Source organism: Ranitomeya variabilis, chromosome 1 (genome assembly GCF_051348905.1).
Source record: "Ranitomeya variabilis isolate aRanVar5 chromosome 1, aRanVar5.hap1, whole genome shotgun sequence".
NCBI classification, from domain to species: domain Eukaryota; kingdom Metazoa; phylum Chordata; class Amphibia; order Anura; family Dendrobatidae; genus Ranitomeya; species Ranitomeya variabilis.
In genome coordinates this window covers 543,494,999-543,519,089 of record NC_135232.1, presented here as the reverse complement: position 1 = coordinate 543,519,089, position 24,091 = coordinate 543,494,999, and the positions used below count along the sequence as shown (strand labels likewise).

At 44.3% G+C, this 24,091-nt stretch overlaps 1 protein-coding gene across 2 annotated transcripts; it reads left to right on the top strand.

Moving 5' to 3' along the window:
* Positions 1-372: 372 nt before the first annotated feature.
* Positions 373-13,871, top strand: S100A13 (S100 calcium binding protein A13). 2 transcript variants are annotated; one of them, XM_077254876.1, is made up of 3 exons: positions 373-525; positions 7,239-7,394; positions 13,654-13,871. In XM_077254876.1, the coding sequence occupies exons 1-3, from the start codon at positions 517-519 to the stop codon at positions 13,783-13,785; spliced, it is 297 nt and encodes a 98-aa protein (XP_077110991.1). In that variant the 5' UTR covers positions 373-516; the 3' UTR covers positions 13,786-13,871. The 2 variants fall into 2 exon arrangements, with proteins under 2 accessions (XP_077110991.1, XP_077110997.1); XM_077254882.1 differs by lacking the exon at positions 373-525 and adding an exon at positions 6,967-7,048.
* The last annotated feature ends 10,220 nt before the right edge of the window (positions 13,872-24,091 follow it).

Below are 24,091 nucleotides of genomic sequence, written 5' to 3'. Positions count from 1 at the left end.
TTTCCTCTTCTTTTCCCTAATAAAGATTGGTAGGAAACTGTTTTATCCCTTTCCCTCATATTCCTTAATTTCCTTTCCCTGCCCAGTTTTGTGTGTTTAAAAAATGTGAAGATATTAAAGGGACTCTGTCACCTGAATTTGGAAGATTGCCTTGTGCAGGCATGTACTACGGCGGACAGAAAATGAACTTCAATCCAATATTGCAGCCAGCATGCAGCCAGCGGGTAAGGAAAGGGTGAATCAAACACCCGAAAATTCCACCTCTATGGCTGAAAATTGTTTTCTCCAAATTCAGGTGACAGAGTCCCTTTAATAGTTTGTTTGAAAAAGGCTCAGTGCTGCTCTCTGCTGCTGCTGCTGCACAGCATTACAAACCAACTGCTGGAAAGTCCCAGCTATGCCTTAGACATAGACACTCCCCTATGAAAAGCTGCTGTCAGGTTCTGCACCTCCTCCTCCTGCCCCAGATTTCCCAAACTTCCTGTGATCCTGAGGATGGGAATGTCTTAAAGGTGTATGTACGCTGTGAGTAGTAAGAAACAATTGCACTTACCACTATGTATTGTACTTTGGGAGAGCGTGGGCTAACGTATTTACATGGCTTTTTAAAGGGAATGCCTGAGGAGCTAAGAGCTAAGTGAATGATCTTTATGAGCAATGGTTTTTCTATTATATGTTGCATATCTAGCACATTAAGCACTTTATCAATTTAGACATTCGTCATATATGACAATGATGTGGATATAACTTTCTGATGTTAAATTATTGAGCTGTGAATGTATATTTAACCTATTTGTGTAGCCCAAAAGGCAATTTAGATTCAGGACAGCTGAATAGTCAATCCCAAGCGGTCAAAGCATTTGTGGCTGTAACACCCATACAGGACAGCTTAGTATAGCTCCTTTAGTGTTGGTTTGAGCTTTGTTACATTCTATTGCCTTACCACAGTTTCAAGTCTTAGGCCGGCGTCACACTAGGCGTAAGACAATACGGTCCGTTTTTTACAGCCGTAATACGCAGAAATGTTCCCAAAATAGTGATCCGTATGTCATCCGTAGGCAGGGTGTGGCAGCGTATTTTGCTCATGGCATCCTCCGTATGTAATCCGTATGGCATCGTACTGCGATATTTTCTCGCAGGCTTGCAAAACCGACATCTAATGGATTTATGTGCTCAAATGTTCGTTTAAACATATATACAGTATATATATATATATGTAATTGAGACATGTGTATATATATGTATATATATATATATATATATATATATATATATATATATATATTCTGTATTTATCTTTAATTCAGCGCGAGATATGTGAAAAGCCGGTAATTCAATTGCCGGCTTTTTCTTTCTCCTTCCCAAACCCGACAGGATATGAGACATGGTTTACATACAGTAAACCATCTCATTTCCCTTTTTTTTTTTGCATATTCTACACTACTAATGTTAGTAGTGTGTATGTGCAAAATGTGGGCACTCTAGCTTGTAAAATAAAGGGTTAAATGGCGGAAAAAAATGGCGTGGGCTCCCGCACAATTTTCTCCGCCAGAGTGGTAAAGCCAGTGACTGAGGGCAGATATTAATAGCCTAGAGAGGGTCCATGGTTATTGGCCTCCCCTGGCTACAAACATCTGCCCCCAGCCACCTAAGAAAAGTCACATGAAAGACATGTGTACGCATGCGTTCCCATAGACAGCAATGCGTTTTTTTGCCGCATTCCTTGCGCTAACAACCGCATACGTTTCTAGGCGGCAAATTGACGCCTCTAAAATTACTACATGTTGCGTTTACTGTGCCAAACCGCAGACGACGAAACGACGCATGCGTCGTCAAACGCTGCAAAACGCAACCGATCGCAGACTCATGCGTCCCTAATATTAAATATAGAAAAACACAACGCATGCGGATTATTGCGGAAGAAACGCTGCGGACACAACCGCAAATGTGAAACCGGCCTTACATGTGGTATCTGACTGAATGGGTCATAATTTATGGCTGCTCGAAACCTTCAAGTCCTCCAGTATATCCACACAGTGAGACATGTCCTGCTTCTCGGGGTGTCCGCTCAGTGAGACGTGTTCCTGCTTCTCAGAGTATCCGCTCAGTGAGACATGTTCCTGCTTCTCGGAGTATCCGCTCAGTGAGACGTGTTCCTGCTTCTCAGCACATCCGCTCAGTGAGACGTATTCCTGTTTCTCGGAGTATCCGCTCAGTGAGACGTGTTCCTGCTTCTCATCGTATCCGCTCAGTGAAATGTGTTTCTGCTTCTCAGTGTATCCACTCAGTGAGACGTGTTTCTGCTTCTCAGTGTATCCACTCAGTGAGACATGTTCCTGCTTCTCATCGTATCCACTCAGTGAGACGTGTTCCTGCTTCTCATCGTATCCGCTCAGTAAGACGTGTTCCTGCTTCTCATCGTATCCTTTCAGTGAGATGTGTTCCTGCTTTTCAGTGTATCCGCTCAGTGAGACGTGTTCCTGCTTCTCATCGTATCCACTCAGTGAGACGAGTTCCTGCTTCTCATCGTATCCACTCAGTGAGATGTGTTCCTGCTTCTCAGCGTATCTGCTCAGTGAGATGTGTTCCTGCTTCTCATCGTATCCGCTCAGTGAGACGTGTTTCTGCTTCTCATTGTATCCACTCAGTGAGACGTGTTCCTGCTTCTCATCGTATCCGCTCAGTGAGATGTGTTCCTGCTTCTCAGTGTGTCCGCTCAGTGAGACGTGTTTCTGCTTCTCAGTGTATCCACTCAGTGAGATGTGTTCCTGCTTCTCGGAGTATCCACTCAGTGAGACGTGTTCCTGCTTCTCATCGTATCCTCTCAGTGAGATGTGTTCCTGCTTCTAATCGTATCCACTCAGTGAGACGTGTTCCTGCTTCTCATCGTATCCTCTCAGTGAGACATGTTCCTGCTTCTCATCGTATCCACTCAGTGAGACGTGTTCCTGCTTCTCATCGTATCCGCTCAGTAAGACGTGTTCCTGCTTCTCATCGTATCCTTTCAGTGAGATGTGTTCCTGCTTTTCAGTGTATCCGCTCAGTGAGACGTGTTCCTGCTTCTCATCGTATCCACTCAGTGAGACGAGTTCCTGCTTCTCATCGTATCCACTCAGTGAGATGTGTTCCTGCTTCTCAGCGTATCTGCTCAGTGAGATGTGTTCCTGCTTCTCATCGTATCCGCTCAGTGAGACGTGTTTCTGCTTCTCATTGTATCCACTCAGTGAGACGTGTTCCTGCTTCTCATCGTATCCGCTCAGTGAGATGTGTTCCTGCTTCTCAGTGTGTCCGCTCAGTGAGACGTGTTTCTGCTTCTCAGTGTATCCACTCAGTGAGATGTGTTCCTGCTTCTCGGAGTATCCACTCAGTGAGACGTGTTCCTGCTTCTCATCGTATCCTCTCAGTGAGACGTGTTCCTGCTTCTAATCGTATCCGCTCAGTGAGACGTGTTCCTGCTTCTCATCGTATCCGCTCAGTGAGACGTGTTCCTGCTTCTCATCGTATCCTCTCAGTGAGATGTGTTCCTGCTTCTCAGTGTATCCGCTCAGTGAGACGTGTTCCTGCTTCTCATCGTATCCACTCAGTGAGACGTGTTCCTGCTTCTCGGAGTATCCACTCAGTGAGACGTGTTCCTGCTTCACATCGTATCCGCTCAGTGAGACGTGTTCCTGCTTCTCAGCGTATCCGCTCAGTGAGACGTGTTCCTGCTTCTCATCGTATCCGCTCAGTGAGACGTGTTCCTGCTTCTTATCGTATCCGCTCAGTGAGACGTGTTCCTGCTTCTCAGCATATCCGCTCAGTGAGACGTGTTCCTGCTTCTCGGGGTGTCCGCTCAGTGAGACGTGTTCCTGCTTCTCAGCGTATCCACTCAGTGCGACGTTTTTCTGTTTCTCGGAGTATCCGCTCAGTGAGACGTGTTCCTGCTTCTCGGAGTATCCGCTCAGTGAGACGTGTTCCTGCTTCTCGGAGTATCCGCTCAGTGAGACGTGTTCCTGCTTCTCAGCATATCAGCTTAGTGAGACGTGTTCCTGCTTCTCGGAGTATCCGCTCAGTGAGACGTGTTCCTGCTTCTTATCGTATCCGCTCCGTGAGACGTGTTCCTGCTTCTCAGAGTATCCGCTCAGTGAGACGTGTTCCTGCTTCTCAGCATATCCGCTCAGTGAGACGTGTTCCTGCTTCTCGGGGTGTCCGCTCAGTGAGACGTGTTCCTGCTTCTCAGCGTATCCACTCAGTGCGACGTTTTTCTGTTTCTCGGAGTATCCGCTCAGTGAGACGTGTTCCTGCTTCTCGGAGTATCCGCTCAGTGAGACGTGTTCCTGCTTCTCGGAGTATCCGCTCAATGAGACGTGTTCCTGCTTCTCAGCATATCAGCTTAGTGAGACGTGTTCCTGCTTCTCGGAGTATCCGCTCAGTGAGACGTGTTCCTGCTTCTTATCGTATCCGCTCCGTGAGACGTGTTCCTGCTTCTCAGCATATCCGCTCAGTGAGACGTGTTCCTGCTTCTCGGGGTGTCCGCTCAGTGAGACGTGTTCCTGCTTCTCAGCGTATCCACTCAGTGCGACGTTTTTCTGTTTCTCTGAGTATCCGCTCAGTGAGACGTGTTCCTGCTTCTCGGAGTATCCGCTCAGTGAGACGTGTTCCTGCTTCTCGGAGTATCCGCTTAGTGAGACGTGTTCCTGCTTTTCAGCATATCAGCTTAGTGAGACGTGTTCCTGCTTCTCGGAGTATCCACTCAGTGAGACGTGTTCCTGCTTCTCAGCGTATCCGCTCAGTGAGACGTGTTCCTGCTTCTCGGAGTATCCGCTCAGTGAGACGTGTTCCTGCTTCTCAGCATATCAGCTTAGTGAGACGTGTTCCTGCTTCTCGGAGTATCCACTCAGTGAGACGTGTTCCTGCTTCTCAGCGTATCCGCTCAGTGAGACGTGTTCCTGCTTCTCGGAGTATCCGCTCAGTGAGACGTGTTCCTGCTTCTCAGCGTATCCGCTCAGTGAGATGTGTTCCTGCTTCTCAGCGTATCCGCTCAGTGAGATGTGTTCCTGCTTCTCATCGTATCCGCTCAGTGAGATGTGTTCCTGCTTCTCATCGTATCCGCTCAGTGAGACGTGTTCCTGCTTCTCAGCGTATCCGCTCAGTGAGACGTGTTCCTGCTTCTCACCGTATCCGCTCAGTGAGATGTGTTCCTGCTTCTCATCGTATCCGCTCAGTGAGACGTGTTCCTGCTTCTCGGGGTGTCCACTCAGTGAGACGTTTTCCTGCTTCTCGGGGTATCCGCTCAGAAAGACTAGTTCCTGCTTTTCAGCGTATCCGCTCAGTGAGACGTGTTCCAGTTTCTCAGCTTATCTGAGCCTGTATGGCACATGATAGGATAAAGGTACCTTCACACGAAGCGACGCTGCAGCGATAGCGACAACGATGCCGATCGCTGCAGCGTCGCTGTTTGATCGCTGGAGAGCTGTCACACAGACCGCTCTCCAGCGACCAACGATGCCGAGGTCCCCGGGTTACCAGGGTAAACATCGGGTTGCTAAGCGCAGGGCCGCGCTTAGTAACCCGATGTTTACCCTGGTTACCAGCGTAAAAGTAAAAAAAACAAACAGTACATACTCACCTGCGCGTCCCCCAGCGTCTGCTTCCTGACACTGACTGAGCTCCGGCCCTAACAGCACAGCGGTGACATCACTTTCGGGCCGGCGCTCAGTAAGTGTCAGGAAGCAGACGGCAGGGGACGCGCAGGTGAGTATGTACTGTTTGTTTTTTTTACTTTTACGCTGGTAACCAGGGTAAACATCGGGTTACTAAGCGCGGCCCTGCGCTTGGTAACCCGATGTTTACCCTGGTTACCAGTGTAAAACATCGCTGGTATCGTTGCTTTTGCTTTCAAACACAACGATACACAGCGATCGGACGACCAAATAAAGTTCTGGACTTTATTCAGCGACATCACAGCAGGATCCTGATCGCTGCTGCGTGTCAAACGAAACGATATCGCTAGCCAGGACGCTGCAACGTCACGGATCGCTAGCGATGTCGTTTCGTGTGAAGGTACCTTTAGATTCTTGGCTCTTCACAGTGTCCGGGTCCCACTAGTATCAGGTTTCAGACGTTGCTTTAGGCTTCTTTCAAACGTCACTTTTATTGTAAGCAAAAAAGAAAGCTTTGATTTTATCAATATTTGGATCTGATTTTCATCAGTGTTTGACAAGTTTACCATGGGTTTCATAAGTGATTTTCTAATATGAAAAAATTCCTTCTAACCATTACAGTGTTAATAGCGGGCAGCACATGGATGGCAATGTGTGCAATCATTTATTTTATTTATTTTTTCACAGACCCATCCACTTGTATGGCTAATTTTTATCTGTGACTTGGATCAAACATGTGCGTGTCTCTGTGGTTGTTCATGAAATATGAAAGTGACACAGAGATGCAGTCTACAGTGAACCCCTTCTATATACGTAGAGGGGGGCACAGAGGCCCCAGGCCCTCCACCCTAATATTGGACACATTATGGCCTGTGTAAGAAAAATCATTCTGTGTCCTGTATGAGGACTGTGTAATTTCCAGCATAAGGGCTTGTGGGATATGTAGGAGCGTTCACATCTCAGTGTTCAGATGCCAAACCATGAAAAGATGGGACGTTTGTCTGTGATTAGACCAGTTGGTGGCGACTCTCCCATGTTCTGCATATTACCTCCAAGATCTTCAGAATTGTCCAGTGACTGCGTGAACCAGCCATTTAAGATTTCACCAAGCAGGGGTCTACTTTACAGAAGATGTTTTACAGGGATTGGATTGGCTCAGATTTTGGGGTGCAGAGTCTGTATCATATGGCATAAATGATGCAATACTGGAAGGTGGCTGATGTGTGGCCTCGTCAATACATAAAGAAGGGTTAATAACTGTTGGCTTGGTGAGGTGGGTGGTGAGGGTCACTCCCCTAGGCGGTACACTGAGGAACTGTTCTGGTGCCAGCACTTAGGGGCATGGTGGGCTGGTATACAGCTACATTTGTGTGAGCAAGCGAGTTAGAGCTGAGCGAGACTGCATGGTAATGTCTTCTGCTTCACTGTCAGCCTGTGCCCTCTGTTGTGCCCCTTTCTCACCATCATTGCTTTCTTTCTTTTTCGCTTTTTCCCCTTCCCTCTATCCTCTTGTATTCTGCCTATTATTACTTGTGCTTCTCCATTTATGATGACAAGTTTTGGTGCTAGGTGTATTAATGCCGCTCTTCTCCACAGCATAACATGGCATCTTCACAGACTGAACTGGAACGTGCCATTGTGACCATAGTGAAATGTTTTTTTGACCACGCCGGAGAGGAGGGCAAGAAAGAAACACTGAGTGTCAATGAATTCATCAAACTTACTCAGATGGAGCTGCCGCATCTGATGAAGGTAAGCCTCCGAGCCTAAATGTAGCATCCCGCTAATCAGCAAGGTCATTATTAGGTCGAAGACGCACTAGCGATTTTAAAATCGGTCCGATTTTGTTCCTGCAACATTGGAGTAGTGTAATGCAAGTGTCATGCGAGTACAATCCGATTTTCACATCTAGCATCCGATTTACATCCGAATGCAGTGCAATTGTAACCTGAGCTTCTACATGGGGAAATTCTCTCATTTATGCATCGTTTTCAAAGGAAATATTCTTCAAAACACATCTATCTACCTATCTATCTATAGATGTATATCTATATATATATATATATATATATATATATATATATATATATATATATATATATAATATATATATATTAGATGAAATGCTGGCAATTCATCTGCTGTGTACAGTAAAATCACAGCTTGACCCAACAGGATAGAAGAGATGGATTACATACAGAAAATACACATAGAATAGATAGATATAAAGATGTCTGTGACATATACAATTAGTACAGTGTGTGCGGCTTACTGTACATGTATTTAACTATTAAAAGATTGTCTTTCTGAAAAAAAAAGTGTGGACTCCCACGTAATTTTGTTAGCTAGCAGAGGGAAAGCCAAAGGGGGGACCCCCCAAAAAATTACATAAGGTCCCCTTATAATTAAAAAGCAGCAAAGGCTAGGCAGACAGCTACTGGTTGATATTAATAGCCTAGCAAAGGGCCATGGATATTGGCCCCCCCAGGCTAAAATCATCAGCTCTCAGCTGCCCCAGAAAAAACGCATCTATTAGATGAGCCCAATTCTGGCACAAAGCCTCGTTCTTCCCACTTTCCCTGTAGCAGTGGCAAGAAGGGTGATAGTTGGGGGGTTGATGTCACCTTTGTATTGTAAGATGACATCAAGCCCCGAGGTTAGTAATGGAGAGGCGTCAATAAGACACCCCATTACTAACCCCATAGTCATATTGTATAAAAACACAGACACCCAGAATAAAATCATTTTATTTTAAAGAATCACACAGACTCTTTAATAAATCTTAATTAAGCCATACTCACGTCATTGCCCATTCCAGTGACACCATTGTCTCCTGCAAGAGAATTAAAATAATAAACAACAATATTTCTCACCTGTCCGCTGAGAAGATAATAATCCATTTGTCCCACTATGGGTCTAGCTCAGCTACATCTAGATGGCAGGCTGCATGGTTTCATAACGCTATTATACAACCTGTCATCCAACAGAGACACTGTGTGCTACTGCTGTTCACTGTCTCGCGGTGAACTCCTATAACCTGTCTGATGTCACCGTGAGCCTGAGAAAGTTCTCGCTGTGCTGTCAGAAAGATCCTGGGAATTCACAGTCAATGAATTCACTTTAACTGACATCAGTACAAGCGCCTTTACAAATTTTTACCCTACGTCATTTTGGGGGGGTCCCCCATTTTAATAGCCAGTAACGGCTAACTATACAGCTGTGAACTGATATTGATAGCCTGGGAAGCTCCATGGGTGTTTCCCCCTTCCCAGGCTATAAACACCGGCCCCCAGCATTGGCTTTCCCTCTGCTGGTTAAGAAAATTACGCGGGAACAACACCATTTTTTTCTGAAAAACAATCTTTTATGAATTAAATGCAAGTACAGTAAGCTGCACACACACTGCACTAATTGTATTTGTCACTGACATCTGTATATATAACTATTCTTTGTGTATTTACTGTATGTAATCCAGCTCTACTATCCTGTCGGCCCCTGCAGTGATTTTACACTACGCGGCTGCTGAATTGCCGGCTTTTCTTCTATCTATGAAATATACAGCTCTGGCAAAAATTAAGAGACCACTGCAAAATGTTCAGTTTGTCTTATTTTTCTCTTAATGTTTACATTTTTGAGCAAAAAGTAAATTGTTCTTTTATTCTATAAACTACTGACAACATGTCTCTGAATTTCCAAGAAATAAATTTTGTATTTTTTTTCTGACAAAGAAAAATGGTCAAAATAAAAAAACCCAGTGCTTTCAGACCTTAAATAATGCAAAGAAAACAAGTTCATAATCATTTAGAAACAACAATGCTAATGTTTTAACTCGGGAAGAGCTCAGAAATCAATATTTTGTGGAATAACCATGATTTTTAATTCCAGCTTTCATGCATCTTGGCATGCTTTCCACCAGTCTTTCACACTGCTTCTGGCATATAAATGTAAGCAGTTCTTTGTTTGATGGCTTGTGACTATCCATCTTCCTCTTGATTACATTCCAAAGGTTTTCAATGGGGTTCAGGTGTGGAGATTGGGCTGCCCATGACAGGGTTTTGATGTGGTTGTCTCTTAATTTTTGCCAGAGCTGTATACAGTACAGACCAAAAGTTTGGATACACCTTCTCTTTTAAAGATTTTTCTGTATTTTCATGACTATGAAAATTGTACATTCACACTGAAGGCATCAAAACTATCAATTAACACATGTGGAATTATATACTTAACAAAAAAGTGTGAAACAACTGAAATTATGTCTTATATTCTAGGTTCCTCAAAGTAGCCACCGTCTGCTTTGATGACTGCTTTGCACACTCTTGGCATTCTCTTGATGAGCTTCAAGATGTAGTCACAGGCAATGGTCTTCCAACAATCTTGAAGGAGGTCCCAGAGATGCTTAGCACTTGTTGGCCCTTTTGCCTTCACTCTGCAGTCCAGCTCACACCAAACCATCTCGATTGGGTTCAGGTCTGGTGACTGTGGAGGTCAGGTCATCTGGCGTAGCACCCCATCAATCTCCTTCTTGGTCAAATAACCCTTACACAGCCTGGAGGTGTGTTTGGGGTCATGGTCCTGTTGAAAAATAAATGATGGTCCAACTAAACGCAAATCGGATGGAATAGCATGCCGCTTCAAGATGCTGTGGTAGCCATGCTGGTTCAGTATGCCTGCAATTTTGAATAAATCCCCAATAGTGTCACCAGCAAAGCACCCCCACATCATCACACCTTCTCCATGCTTCACGGTGGGAACCAGGCATGTAGAGTCCTTCCGTTCACGTTTTCTGCGTCGCACAAAGACACGGTGGTTGGAAACAAAGATCTCAATTTTGGACTCATCAGACCAAAGCACAGATTTCCACTGGTCTAATGTCCATTCCTTGTGCTCTTTAGCCCAAGCAAGTCTCTTGTGCTTGTTGCCTGTCCTTAGCAGTGGTTTCCTAGCAGCTATTTTACCATGAAGGCCTGCTGCACAAAGTCTCCTCTTAACAGTTGCTGTTGAGATGTGTCTGCTGCTAGAACTCTGTGTGGCATTGGCCTGGTCTCTAATCTGAGCTGCTGTTAACCTGCTATTTCTGAGGCTGGTGACTTGGGTAAACTTATCCTCAGAAGCAGAGGTGACTCTTGGTCTTCCTTTCGTGGGGCTGTCCTCATGTGAGCCAGTTTCTTTGTAGCGCTTGATGATTTTTGCCACTGCACTTGGCGACACTTTCAAAGTTTTCCAAATTTTTCGGACTGACTGACCTTCATTTCTTAAAGTAATGATGGCTACTCGTTTTTCTTTACTTAGCTGCTTTTTTCTTGCCATAATACAAATTTTATTAAAGATACATATCTCAAGGCAGGGTATATATATAAATAAATTAGAAGAAATCGATTAAACAAAATTAGAACAAAGTTATAGCACTATCGCCACAATGTATACCAGATAGACTATCAAAAAGGGACCACTCGGTAATTACAGAAAGAAAAACGACGAAAAAAAACGAACATAAGTCCAACAATTCACTAAATGAAAATATTTATTGGGAATGTACAAAAAATGTAGGGTAGGGGGGAATACCAAAGAAAAAGCGCTATACTAGGGGACAAAAGCATTATTAAATACAAAGTTGATGTGGTAATAATTAATAATTATAATATAATTAATAAACTGGCAAATTTATATAGCCAGATACTTATTCATATATATTATACACATACCACACACCAGCAGGATAATATAACTGGTAAGTATATATGCCAAAATAGATAGAATATAATGTGCAGGTGCAAGTACCACAAGTGGCCAAAGCTGCCGCTATGTAAGAAATAAACACTAATTATGTGCAAAAGAATTAGATCCTGACTAAGGGCCACATCATAATTACCTGTTGCTGGGGTAAGAGGAGTCCCCTGGATGCGCCTTGCATGGTTACTGATCCACGGTAGCTGTGAGCGCCACCCTGTGGCCGGCGCTCACAGCACATCGGAATTTCTGCTACATAGCAGCGAACATCAGATCGCTGCTATGTAGCAGAGCCGATCGAGTGGTGCCAGCTTCTAGCCTAGGCTATAGAAGCATGGCAAAAGTAAAAAAAAAAAAAAAAAAGTAAAAAAAATGTGAAAAAAATAAAAAAAAATAAAAGTTTAAATCACCCCCCTTTCGCCCCAATCAGAATAAATCAATAAAAAAAAAAATCAAACCTACACATATTTGGTATCGCCGCATTCACAATCGCCCGATCTATCAATAAAAAAAAAGCATTAACCTGATCGCTAAACAGCGTAGCGAGAAAAAAATTCGAAACGCCAGAATTATGTTTTTTTGGTCGCCGCGACATTGCATTAAAATGCAATAACGGGCGATCAAAAGAACGTATCTGCACCAAAATGGTATAATTAAAAAATGCCAGCTCGGGTCGCAAAAAATAAGCCCTCAACTGACCCCAGATCATGAAAAATGGAGACGCTATGAGTATCGGAAAATGGCACAATTTTTTTTTTTTTTTTTTTTTTTTTTTTAGCAAAGCTTGGAATTTTTTTTCACCACTTAGAGAAAAAATAACCTAGTCATGTTAGGTGTCTATGAACTCGTACTGACCTGGGAATCATAATGGCAGGTCAGTTTTAGCATTTAGTGAACCTAGGAGAAAAGCCAAACAAAAAACAAGTGTGGGATTGCACTTTTTTTGTAATTTCACTGCACTTGGAATTTTTTTCCCATTTTCTAGTACACGACATGGTAAAACCAATGATGTCGTTCAAATGTACAACTCGTCCCGCAAAAAATAAGCCCTCACATGGCCAAAAAAGTTATGTCTCTGAGAAGGAGGGGAGTGAAAAACGAACACGTAAAAACGGAAAATCCCAAGGTCATGAAGGGGTTAATAATGTTTTTGTCCCCTAGGATAGCGCTTTTTCTTTAGTATTCCTCCCTACCCTACGTTTTTTGTACATTCCCAATAAATGTTTTCATTTAGTGAATTGTTGGACTTGTGTTCGTTTTTTTTCGTCATTTTTCTTTCTACAAATTGTAACAGTCTATTCAGTAGGACTATCAGCTGTGTATTCACCAGACTTCTGCACAACACAACTGATGGTCCCAAATTTTTAAGGCAAGAAATCCCACTTATTAAACCTGATAGGGCACACCTGTGAAGTGAAAACCATTCCCGGTGACTACCTCTTGAAGCTCATCAAGAGAATGCCAAGAGTGTGCAAAGCAGTCATCAAAGCAAAAGGTGGCTACTTTGAAGAACCTAGAATATAAGACAAAATTTCAGTTGTTTCACACTTTTTTGTTAAGTATATAATTCCACATGTGTTAATTTATAGTTTTGATGCCTTCAGTGTGAATGTACAATTTTCCTAGTCATGAAAATACAGAAAAATCTTTAAATGAGAAGGTGTATCCAAACTTTTGGTGTGTACTGTATATGTGCGTGTCACTGACATCTATATATCTACCTATTCTTTGTGTATCAGCTCCAGCTGTGATTTTATTATACACCGCTGCTGAATTGCCGGGTTTTCAAAGGACATAGGGGTGTAAAAATCGGACAGCATGGTCACATGGTCTGAGTGTCGTGTGATTTTTTTTTTTTCTCGCACCCATTGACTTCTATTGCCGAATACGATCTGATTTCCGATTACAATCACAGCATTCTGCAATTTTTTTTCCAGTCCAATTGTGATCCGATTCGAGCTGGAAAAAAAAATCACAGATGAACACAAAATGATAGAATAACATTGGTCCAAATGCAATCTGATTTTTTATCGTATTACATTGGTCCGATTTCATCACAAGTGGCAATGAACCCTTAGTATGGAGAGACCAGTAGGGGATGGGAATCCTGATACTTCTGGTGGTCGATACCCGAGACTGTGGAACCACACTATAGAAATCTAATGTTTTTATTTTTCTCTTTTGCTAGAAAGGTTTTTGATATTAGGCTCCTTCCCCTTTGTTACATGCCATTTTGGGTGGAAATTTCCTGAGCAAGATGTCACAAAATTTTCCATTCTCTCAGGATGTCTCCTTAGAGGAGAAGATGAAGGATCTGGATATTAACCAGGATAATGAGCTGAAGTTTAACGAGTTCTGGAGGCTGATCGGTGAACTGAGCAAGCAGGTTAAGAGAGACATCAAGCCTAAGAAGTAGTGATGTCCCCATCACATGGCGACGGCCCAGTCAGAGTACGGTGCCTTTATTTGTGTCCTGTGACAATAAAGAGCCTGGGATTGTAAGATGTCTCCTCATTATTTTATAGTCTGTATGCGGCTTGTGACGGACTCTCATAGGTACCACATGACCCCCTTAATGCTGACAACAGGCCTCTCTTATCGCAACAACCACTGAGAAGTTTGCACACAAATAGTAGAGCTCTCTGAACTTCCTACGGTTTATGTGAGCCACATTACTGCGCTATACACTACAGGTATAAAGCCGAGGTGCTTAGTACGCTGGATGGTCACATTGTGCGTCCATCTGCACAACATTGGAAACCTACATCATTATATGTGCCTCTCCTGGCCCTACACATTCAATTTTACATGGCAGGTAGGATCCAGTTCCATTTTGAGGGGTTTTCTTGCTACTGGTTTATGGCCACATCTGGGTTGAAGTAATACAATCTAATGTTACTGTAAATATCTGTATGTGTGTGTGTACAGATGTGCATATAAATTGATATATACTGAATGTAGAAAGTTATTTGTTGTCCTGTCTTTTCACCCCACCTGGGAGATCTTGGTTTGGTTCTTGCTTCTCCACCACACCTCAGGGAATTCCTAGGACATAACAACATTTGGCACAGGATGAAAAAATACTGGAATGAAGGACCTTATGACAACAACATAACCATCTGATAATGTTGGGATAGGTGTGCATCTACAGGCGGACATTGGGCACTGTATGAGGGTTATGGATACAGTGTCCACAGCTAGGTAGGAATTTTAGTATAGAAAAAATAGAGATTTGCAACAGGCCCAAAATATTTGGCATTCCCTGCTTGGTCTCCCCTGCGGTCCAGAAAATATTCCAAAAAGTGGAAAGTTGAGTCTAGCAAAGGGGAAATAAAGTCTTGCACACATGGTCAAATCTCAAAGTGCAAAGGAGTCCAGGCTGGATAGGGCTTACATGCACCAATTGCTGCAATATTGTTTGGAGCTGGCAGCCCAAATAAACACAATCTTACCCCAAATTATGGATATATCAGTCATGTTTTTGTTACTAGGATGGTAAAAATATGCTTGGAAACATGACGGTCATATTTTTCTACTGGGAGGTTCCTGTGGGAAATATGACCTAAAGTAGAATTGTGCTCCAAAACTGTGGTCACCATTGCATAATTAGGAATGAGGCCTCTGTTAGACCCTTTATAAAATGCCATCTAGAGCATCTCCTTGTCAGACCCAAGGAAAACAATGTGCATGGCAGTTGTGTCTAAATATCCCCTGCCCTAGCGCTCCCGGATCCAGTTAATAAGGCTTTCTGTATTTTGTCCCTTTTTATTTTATACTGTTTTTGTGTCTTTTATTAACATAGTAACATAGTAACATAGTTAGTAAGGCCGAAAAAAGACATTTGTCCATCCAGTTCAGCCTATATTCCTATATTCCATCATAATAAATCCCCAGATCTACATCCTTCTACAGAACCTAATAATTGTATGATCAATATTGTTCTGCTCCAGGAAGACATCCAGGCCTCTCTTGAACCCCTCGACTGAGTTCGCCATCACCACCTCCTCAGGCAAGCAATTCCAGATTCTCACTGCCCCAACAGTAAAGAATCCTCTTCTATGTTGGTAGAAAAACCTTCTCTCCTCCAGACGCAAAGAATGCCCCCTTGTGCCCGTCACCTTCCTTGGTATAAACAGATCCTCAGCGAGATATTTGTATTGTCCCCTTATATACTTATACATGGTTATTAGATCGCCCCTCAGTCGTCTTTTTTCTAGACTAAATAATCCTAATTTCGCTAATCTATCTGGGTATTGTAGTTCTCCCATCCCCTTTATTAACTTTGTTGCCCTCCTTTGTACTCTCTCTAGTTCCATTATATCCTTCCTGAGCACCGGTGCCCAAAACTGGACACAGTACTCCATGTGCGGTCTATCTAGGGATTTGTACAGAGGCAGTATAATATATACATATTATATATATAATATATATTAAGCACTGTTCTATTCTGGTATATCAAATCTAACATGTAATAAGTTTGTTCCTTGCTGCTGTAAATGTACCGACAACCTGAAAAGGGAAGGAACAGGCTGGTTGTATTATTCTGTGTATGAGTATGGTAGTTCTCGCATGGTTTGTGAGAGCTGTGTGGTGTGTGTGTGCTTGTTTAACGACGTGTCTGCTCGTGTAACGACGCTGGCGGTGTGTCGCTGACGTATCCAATGAAAGTGATGAGTGGATGAGTGAGGGTGAGATGCGGAACCCCCTTTACGGTCACACATGAGTCACGTGTGCATCTCGTGTATAACGCGACAACGGCAGTGTGTCTCTGGCCTATCAACTGCAAGTGATGAGTGAGGGTGAGACACGGAGCCCCCTTTGAGGTCACACGAGTCACGTGTGTGCTCGTGTAACGACAGTTGCAGTGTGTCACTGATCTATCCACTGCAAGTGATGAGTGGAGGAATGAGGGTGAGTTGCGGAGCCCCTTTACGGTCATACATGAGTGACATGTGTGCTTGTGTAACGACGGGGCAATGTGTCGCTGGCCTATCCACTGCAAGTAATGAGTGGAGGAGTAAGGGTGAGACCTGGAGCCCCCTTTTACAGTCACACATGAGTCACGTGTGTGCTCGTGTAGAACGCGACGGTGTGTCACTGAGCCATCCACTGCAAGTGATGAATGAGTGGAGGAGTGAGGGAGAGAAGCGGAGCCCCCTTTACGGTCATACATGAGTCACGTGCGCTCAAGTAATGACAGTGTCGGTGTGTCGCTGGCTTATCCAATGCAAGTGATTAGTGGAGTAGTGAGGGTGAGATACGGTGCCACCTTTGTGGTCACACGAGTCACGTGTGCACTCGTGTATAACGTGACGGTGGCAGTGTGTCTCTCGCCTATCCTCTCCAAGTGAGGAGTGAGAGTGGGACGCAGAGCCCCATTTACAGTCACACTTGAGTCACGTGTGCAGCTATAACGTTAAAGTGGTGTTGTCGCTGACCCATCAACTGCAAGTGATGAGTGGAGTAGTGAGGGTGAGACGCAGAGCCCCCTTTATGGTCACACATGAGTCACGTGTGTTCTCGTGTAATGGCGGTGGCAGTGAGTCACATGTGCAGCTCGTGTATAACTCGACGGTGACAGTGTGCCACTGATGTATCCACTGCAAGTGATGAGTGGAAGAGTGAGACGCGGAGCACCCTTTTCAGTCACTCATGAGTCACGTTTGTTCTTATGTATAACGCAAATGTGTCAGTGTGTCTCTGACCCATCCACTGCAAGTGATGAGTGGAGGAGTGAGGGTGAAATGCGGAGCCCCATTACAGTCATACATGAGTCGTGTGTGTCACGGTTCACAGGGAGGATACCTTTATCATCACCAACACTCACACCAATTTGTCATGAACTGGGGTTGTTTGGTTGTCCCTGGTTCTTTCTGAAGGGGATTTATCTATATCCCACTTCCCAGTTCCGGTTTGGAACTTGCAGTTCTCTGGCCCCCCCTTACCCTCAGGTCAGACAGGGTACTGCACCTAGGATAGTTAGTCGCCAGAAAGGCTGCCTTACTTTGTATTGACTAATGGGCACACTGCAGCGAGGGTGATATAACTACTCTCACTCAGGCAGGAACAATAATTATAAACACCGCCAGTAGCTACAAAGCCTCACAAATGCACAGGGCAAATTCCGCTGCCACTAGCTCCTATTTCTTAATTATTAAGGGGTCCGGAGACAACCCAGATTAGTAGCGTAATTCACTTCAGAGGACGTGACCGTAAGTTATAGAGCAAGGACAGACAAAGCTAGTAATTTTATATTTTACTCCAAAAAATGTAGGCAGTGTTTACAGAAGTATAAAAAGGTATTATAAAGAATAAGATAAAAGTATCGTATGTACAGTACAATTACAAATAAAATGGGTTTAAAGTTGAAAAACACATTTCGTTCAGATCATTTCATCTCCTGGCTGACCATGTGCTCAGGGGACACATCAAGCTGCATATCACACATCTGTATAGCAGCTAGACCCCGGGCAAAAGACCCTGGAAGACTGATGCCCCACTCAGTTATCTCCCAGCTAAAAACCAAAGCACTCCCCCTGTGGAGACCTCACTCAGGCTGAATCCTCCCCTCTCAGAGCTGGGACAAACCATTTTTCTACATAGCTCACTGTATAAACCTCATATACGAACAACACAATGATCAGGATATGCACCAGGTCGGGGGGATTCTTTTAAGTGTAAGCACGGCGTAGTTACATGACCCGCTTAAGGAGAAACCCGCTCCTTGCACTCGGGTTTAGCTCCTAGCGATTTCCGTGAGCTATAGATCTATCGATGGGCATCCGGAATATATACTGTAATCCTTATATCTCTAGCCCTGATCAGTGCCAATATACTTAACTTTACCAGAACAAAAGAATCCCATGCTTGCTGTACCAGTTTTAGCCAGTATCAGGTGGGAAGGGGGATGAGGGGTTTTACACAGAGTTTGGCTTTCGCAGCTCAAAGCCATAAAAATTCTTCAGTGATTCTAGTGAGGGTTGCTAGCACACTGGGCTCACATTATACTATATAGCAGGGGGGAGGGAGTTGCCTGCAGGCTATAAGAGTGAGGAGTTTTTCTGTGCAGAATGAGAAGAGGGGGGGTCAGAAAGGCGCACAGCATGTGTCTGAAAAGTCATGGAACTGTTAGGTATATCATCCAAGCATGGCATATTCATATTATCGTGACAGTCACACGAGTCACGTGTACACTCGTGTATAACGCGACGGTGGCAATGTGTCTCTCGCCTATCCTCTCCAAGTGATGAGTTCAGGTCGTGTATAAAGTGACTGCGGAGTTGTCGCTGACCCATCCACTGCAAGTGATGAGTGGAGTAGTGAGGGTGAGACATGGAGCCCCCTTTATGGTTACACATGAGTTATGCGTGTACTCGTGTAACGACGGTGGCAGTGAGTCACGTGTGCATATCGTGTATAACTCGATGGTGACAGTATGTCGCTGATGTATCCACTGCAAGTGATGAGTGGAAGAGTGAGACGCGGAGCACCCTTTTCGGTCACTCATGAGTCACGTTTGTGCTCATGTATAATGTGAATGTGTCAGTGTGACTCTGACCCATCCACTGCAAGTGATGAGTGGAGGAGTGAGGGTGAAATGCAGAGCCCCCATTACAGTCATACAGTACATGAGTCACGTGTGTGCTCGTGCAATGACAGTGTTGATGTGTCGTTGGCTTATCCAATGCAAGTGTTGAGTGGAGTAGTGAGGATGAGATGGGAGCCACATTTATGGTCACACATGAGTTACGTGTGCAGCTCTTCTGTAACTTGATGTTGGCGGTGGGTCACTGGCTTATCCACTGTAAATGATGATTGGAGGAGCAAGAGTGGGCCCCCCTTACGGTCGTACATGAGTCAGGTGTGTGGGTGAGTACAACGTGACGTTGCCGGTGTGTCGCTGGCGTATCCACTGCAAGTGATGGGTGGAGCAGTGAGGATGATACGCGGAGTCCCTTTACGGTCACATGAGTCACGAGTGTGCTCGTGTAACGACACTACCGATGTTTCGCAGGATGATAAGCAGCAGATGACAGCAAGCAGAGGTTGTACCATTAAAGGAAATATTGCAGGATGATAAGCAGCAGATGACAGGAAGCAGAGGTTGTACCATTAAAGGGAATGTTGCAGGATAAGCAGCAGATGACAGCAAGGAGATTGTGCCATTAAAGGAAATGTTGCAGCATGATAAGCAGCAGATGACAGCAAGCAGAGGTTGTACCATTAAAGGGAATGTTGCAGGATGATAAATAGCAGATGACAGCAAGCAGAGGTTGTACCATTAAAGAAAATTTGCAGGATAATAAGCAGCATATGACAAGCAGAGATTGTACCATTAAAGGAAATGCTGCAGGTTGATAAGCAGCAGATGACAGGAAGCAGAGGATGTACCATTAAAGGAAATGTTGCAGGATGGTAAATATCAGATGACAGCAAGCAGAGATAATATCATTAAAGGAAATTTTGCAGGATGATAAACAGCAGATGACAGCAAGCAGAGGTTGTACCATTAAAGGAAATGTTGCAGAATGATAAGCAGCAGATGACAGCAAGCAGAGGTTGTACCATTAAAGGAAATGTTGCAGAATGATAACCAGGAGATGACAGCAAGCAGATATTGTTCCATTAAAGGAAATGTTGCAGGATGATAAGCAGCAGATGACAGCAAGCAGAGGTTGTACCATTAAAGTTCAGGGGTTGGACAAAATAATGGAAACACCTAACGTTTTGGCATCATAATCTTCGAACATGTGATAAACATGCAAACCGTGACATATGGTAATGTTTTGTAGTTGATTATTTGTGTCATGTGATATGTGTATGTAAATTAACTGTTTGTTTTGCATAATTGTAAGAACATTGATGAGAACCTGATACCAATGGCAGACCTCTCAGATTTTTAAAGAGGCCAAATTGTTGGTGCTCGTATGGCAGGCGCTAGTGTTAAGGTACCTTCACACTAAACGATTTTGCAACGATATCGCTAGCCATCCGTGACGTTGCAGCGTCCTGGCTAGCGATATCATTGTGATTGACAGGCAGCAGCGTTCAGGATCCTGCTGTGCCATCGTTGTCGGAGAAGAAAGTCCAGAACTTTATTTCGTCGCTGGATCTCCCGTAGACATCGCTGGATCGGTGTGTGTGACACCGATCCAGCGATGTCTTCACTGGTAACCAGGGTAAACATCGGGTTACTAAGTGCAGGGCCGCGCTTAGTAACCCGATGTTTACCCTGGTTACCAGCGTAAACGTAAAAAAAACCAAACAGTACATACTCACATTCCGGTGTCCGTCAGGTCCCTTGCCGTCTGCTTCCCGCACTGACTGTGAGTGCCGGCTGTAAAGTAAAAGCACAGCACAGCAGAGACATCACCGCTGTGCTGTGCCTTATGGCTGGCACTGACACAGTCAGTGCGGGAAGCGGACGCCGGGAGACCTGACGGACACCGGAATGTGAGTATGTACTGTTTGTTTTTTTTTACGTTTACGCTGGTAACCAGGGTAAACATCGGGTTACTAAGCGCGGCCCTGCAATTAAAGAATCGTACCTTAGCTTTGCTGCTGGCATTAGTTTCAAATGTAGCTTTTAATCCAGCAAATATGTGTTCCTTTAGATCAGTTGCCCATGCCGTGACTTCTCGCTTAGCATGGCCACTTAACTGCATCATCAGGAGACTAACACGCTGAGCTTCATCCACGGGGAACATATCAAAATGAGCCAGCATCTTTTCCCTGAAACCATCAAGGGTATTAGGTTCACCTTCATACATTGGAAGCCACGGGCCACCCATGGTATACGGCATCAACACCGGCATGATGGGCGCCACTCCTTGCACTGCTGCGCTGCTGGGCTCTCTATCGACACTCTGTCTTTCAGCTGCATTAGCGTCGCCGGGTGCTGCGGCGTCTCCGTGCTGCGACATACTGTACCCCCTTAGTTAATCTAGACCCTTCCGGTCTCCGCTTCCGTCTAGATAATGTAGATTCGTTCCTCTGTGCAGCAGGATTGGTTTTCCCCTTGCTCTGATGTCAGAGCGCTCTGCTTGGTACCGCTCACAATGACACGCCCCCTGCTGCCTCTATCTGCCGCACGCTCTGTAATGGTGGATTTTGAAGTTTTTCAGTTAGACTGGGGCTTGGGTAATGACGTAGCTCGATTAACAGTTTTGTGCCTAACGGTTATGAGATGATTACCTCATGGAGAAAAGTCACTTTCAATAGTTTTCAATGGGGAACGGGATTTTCTTTAACAAAGTCAATTTCCAAGATTTTTCATCCAAATTTTCACAGTTTCAGACTCCAATTACGGCACACAATACCCGGTGTACGGGCTGGCCCAATCCTGTTCGTGACGCCAGTTGTGATGCCCGGGAGACCGAGGTACCCAGCACCAGATCAATGAGGTCTGTCTCTTGAGGGGGATGTCACTAGTGGCTTGACCCGATGCTGTGGCCTCAGGCGATGCACAGTGTAAGGGATATCATGAAGGAACAGACACTTACTTGATCAGCAGCAGGTCCTCCCAGCTGTGATGACCCCGATCCTGGATCGGTGGCTATTGTCCAAATGAAAGACTGAGCGCTGAAACGTTTAACCAGTTTACTCCAACAAAAAGGGATTTGCAACCAATACTGTCACCGGAGTCTGTATAAGAACTCTGAATTACTTTGACCCTGTCAGGATTTCCACCTCTTATTATGCGCAGTTTCTGTATGGCCCTGCTGCTGTATGTGAACTGGCTGCCGACCCAATCTGTCCCTTCTGTGCTCTGGTTCGACGGACAACCCGAGTCCTTTTTGTCGGCTTAGCCCCTCTGGGAGTACCACTGAACTCTGTGTCTGTTGCTGCGTCTTACCCTAGTGAAGCTGATATCACCTCACGTCCTTCCGGTTGCTGTATTATATATAATGAATATAGCCACGGATCCGGTATCCGTCTCTGCGCCTATTCTGGGTAGTGATTATTGCTACCCGGTTCTCACAATGTCCTTTTTCTCTATTCCTCTTTTCCTACTATGGGTACTATGGGCCTATAATCCGTCATAGGGCTGTTAGGAGTTCAGTTATACGACCTCTCACTTTCAGCTCCTCAGCCCAACTGCCAGTCCTTTTCTCAGACCGGAATAGATCAAGGGAGCTCTGGAGCTCCCCCTTCTGGTCAGAGATGGTAGTGCAGTCTTGCTATTTTAGTATTTGTATTTGGTGTCAATAACTATTTTTGTGGCAAATACCCCTAGGGGCGCCACATTCCCCCTTAGTTAACAACAGTACTCCGGGACTGTGGAACGATAACATTTTGAAATAACAATTGATATGTACAGAGTCTTAAAAATGAAAAGTTACAAAAACCACTCAAAGAAACAAAAAAAATGGAATTCTGTAAAAAGTCACTTCAAATAGCGTCCATTAATACAGTTCTATCCTTGAAGGTACTAGGAAGCAAAGTTCACAAAGCAGTCTTTCCGGAGCTTTGATTTAATGTTTCCGGGCTGATAAAAAGTTCAAGAATATGCAAGAAGTTCATACAGGTAAGTCTCTGTAGGTACTGGGCTTAAACGTTACAGAACGATAACAATGACTATAGTCTTATAGTTGGTAATCCGCATACCTGGCCGGTAATTGACCCTGGGTACTACGCTGGGATCTACGTAATAGCGGTGTCTCTTTATGTGGTGTACTACTGTCTACTGCGGATATAGTATCTGCCCTCTCTGCTAAAGATAATTCCACAGCTATGGGGTTGGCAAGTCCACCGTAAATGGGATTACTCTTTTCCAAAGATTTTATTTGGATTTTAAAATAACAGGCAAGAAAAGGGAATAAGGGTGGGATAGGACGGTAGGGGGGTTTTGGAAGAGGGAGGGGCATAGGGAAAAATATCAATACAACAATATAACAGTGATATACACTTATAAGGTACATAATGTCCAGGTCATAAGGTTTAAACAAAACAACTGCAAACCAACGCATAGACAAATAAACAGACGAGAGATTGCAAGCCAATTAAGGCCAATCATATGTGAGCAAATATTTAACAAGGATTGAACCGTTAGTGCACAGAGGTAAATGGGATTACTCTGATCAGGAATCTGTTCTTCCTGACCTGGAACCTCTTGTAGTACGGGGTCAGCCTCTTCCTGTCTTGGGACTTCTAATATTGGGTTCGGTGTTGGATAAAAGGCCACCATGGGAACCACTACTGCACCATGGTATGTTAGTAGGGTTTTGGGAAAGTCTCCTATACAGGTGTGATACATTTCCTCCTCTTTATCCTTTACTGGTTGAACCTGTATGGGTTGAATAACTTCTGGTTCTGGCTGGACAACTTCTGGCTCTTTCAACGTTTCCGGACATAATTTAAGATTGTCTCTTGACACTAGTACAGATGTTAAACCTCCGTTTTTGCTAATGAGACACATTTTAGGATTATCCATTCTTGTTGGTAAAACTGTGTAGGGTACGGCTTCCCATTGATTATCCAGTTTATTGGTTCGACGATTCCTCTTGAGTACTTGGTCACCCGGTCTTAATGGAGTTGCTAGAGCATTCTGGTTGAAAGTTCGCTCTTGTCTTTCTCTGGTTTGCTGAAGGCTTCTTTCCACACTCTCTTGCACTTGGCGATACTGCTTTTGCCGTACGACATCCCAATTGGAGTCTTGAACTTCTGCGTCTGGTTTCAGAATTCCCATTTCTAGATCGATTGGTAATTGGCCGGGTCTTGCA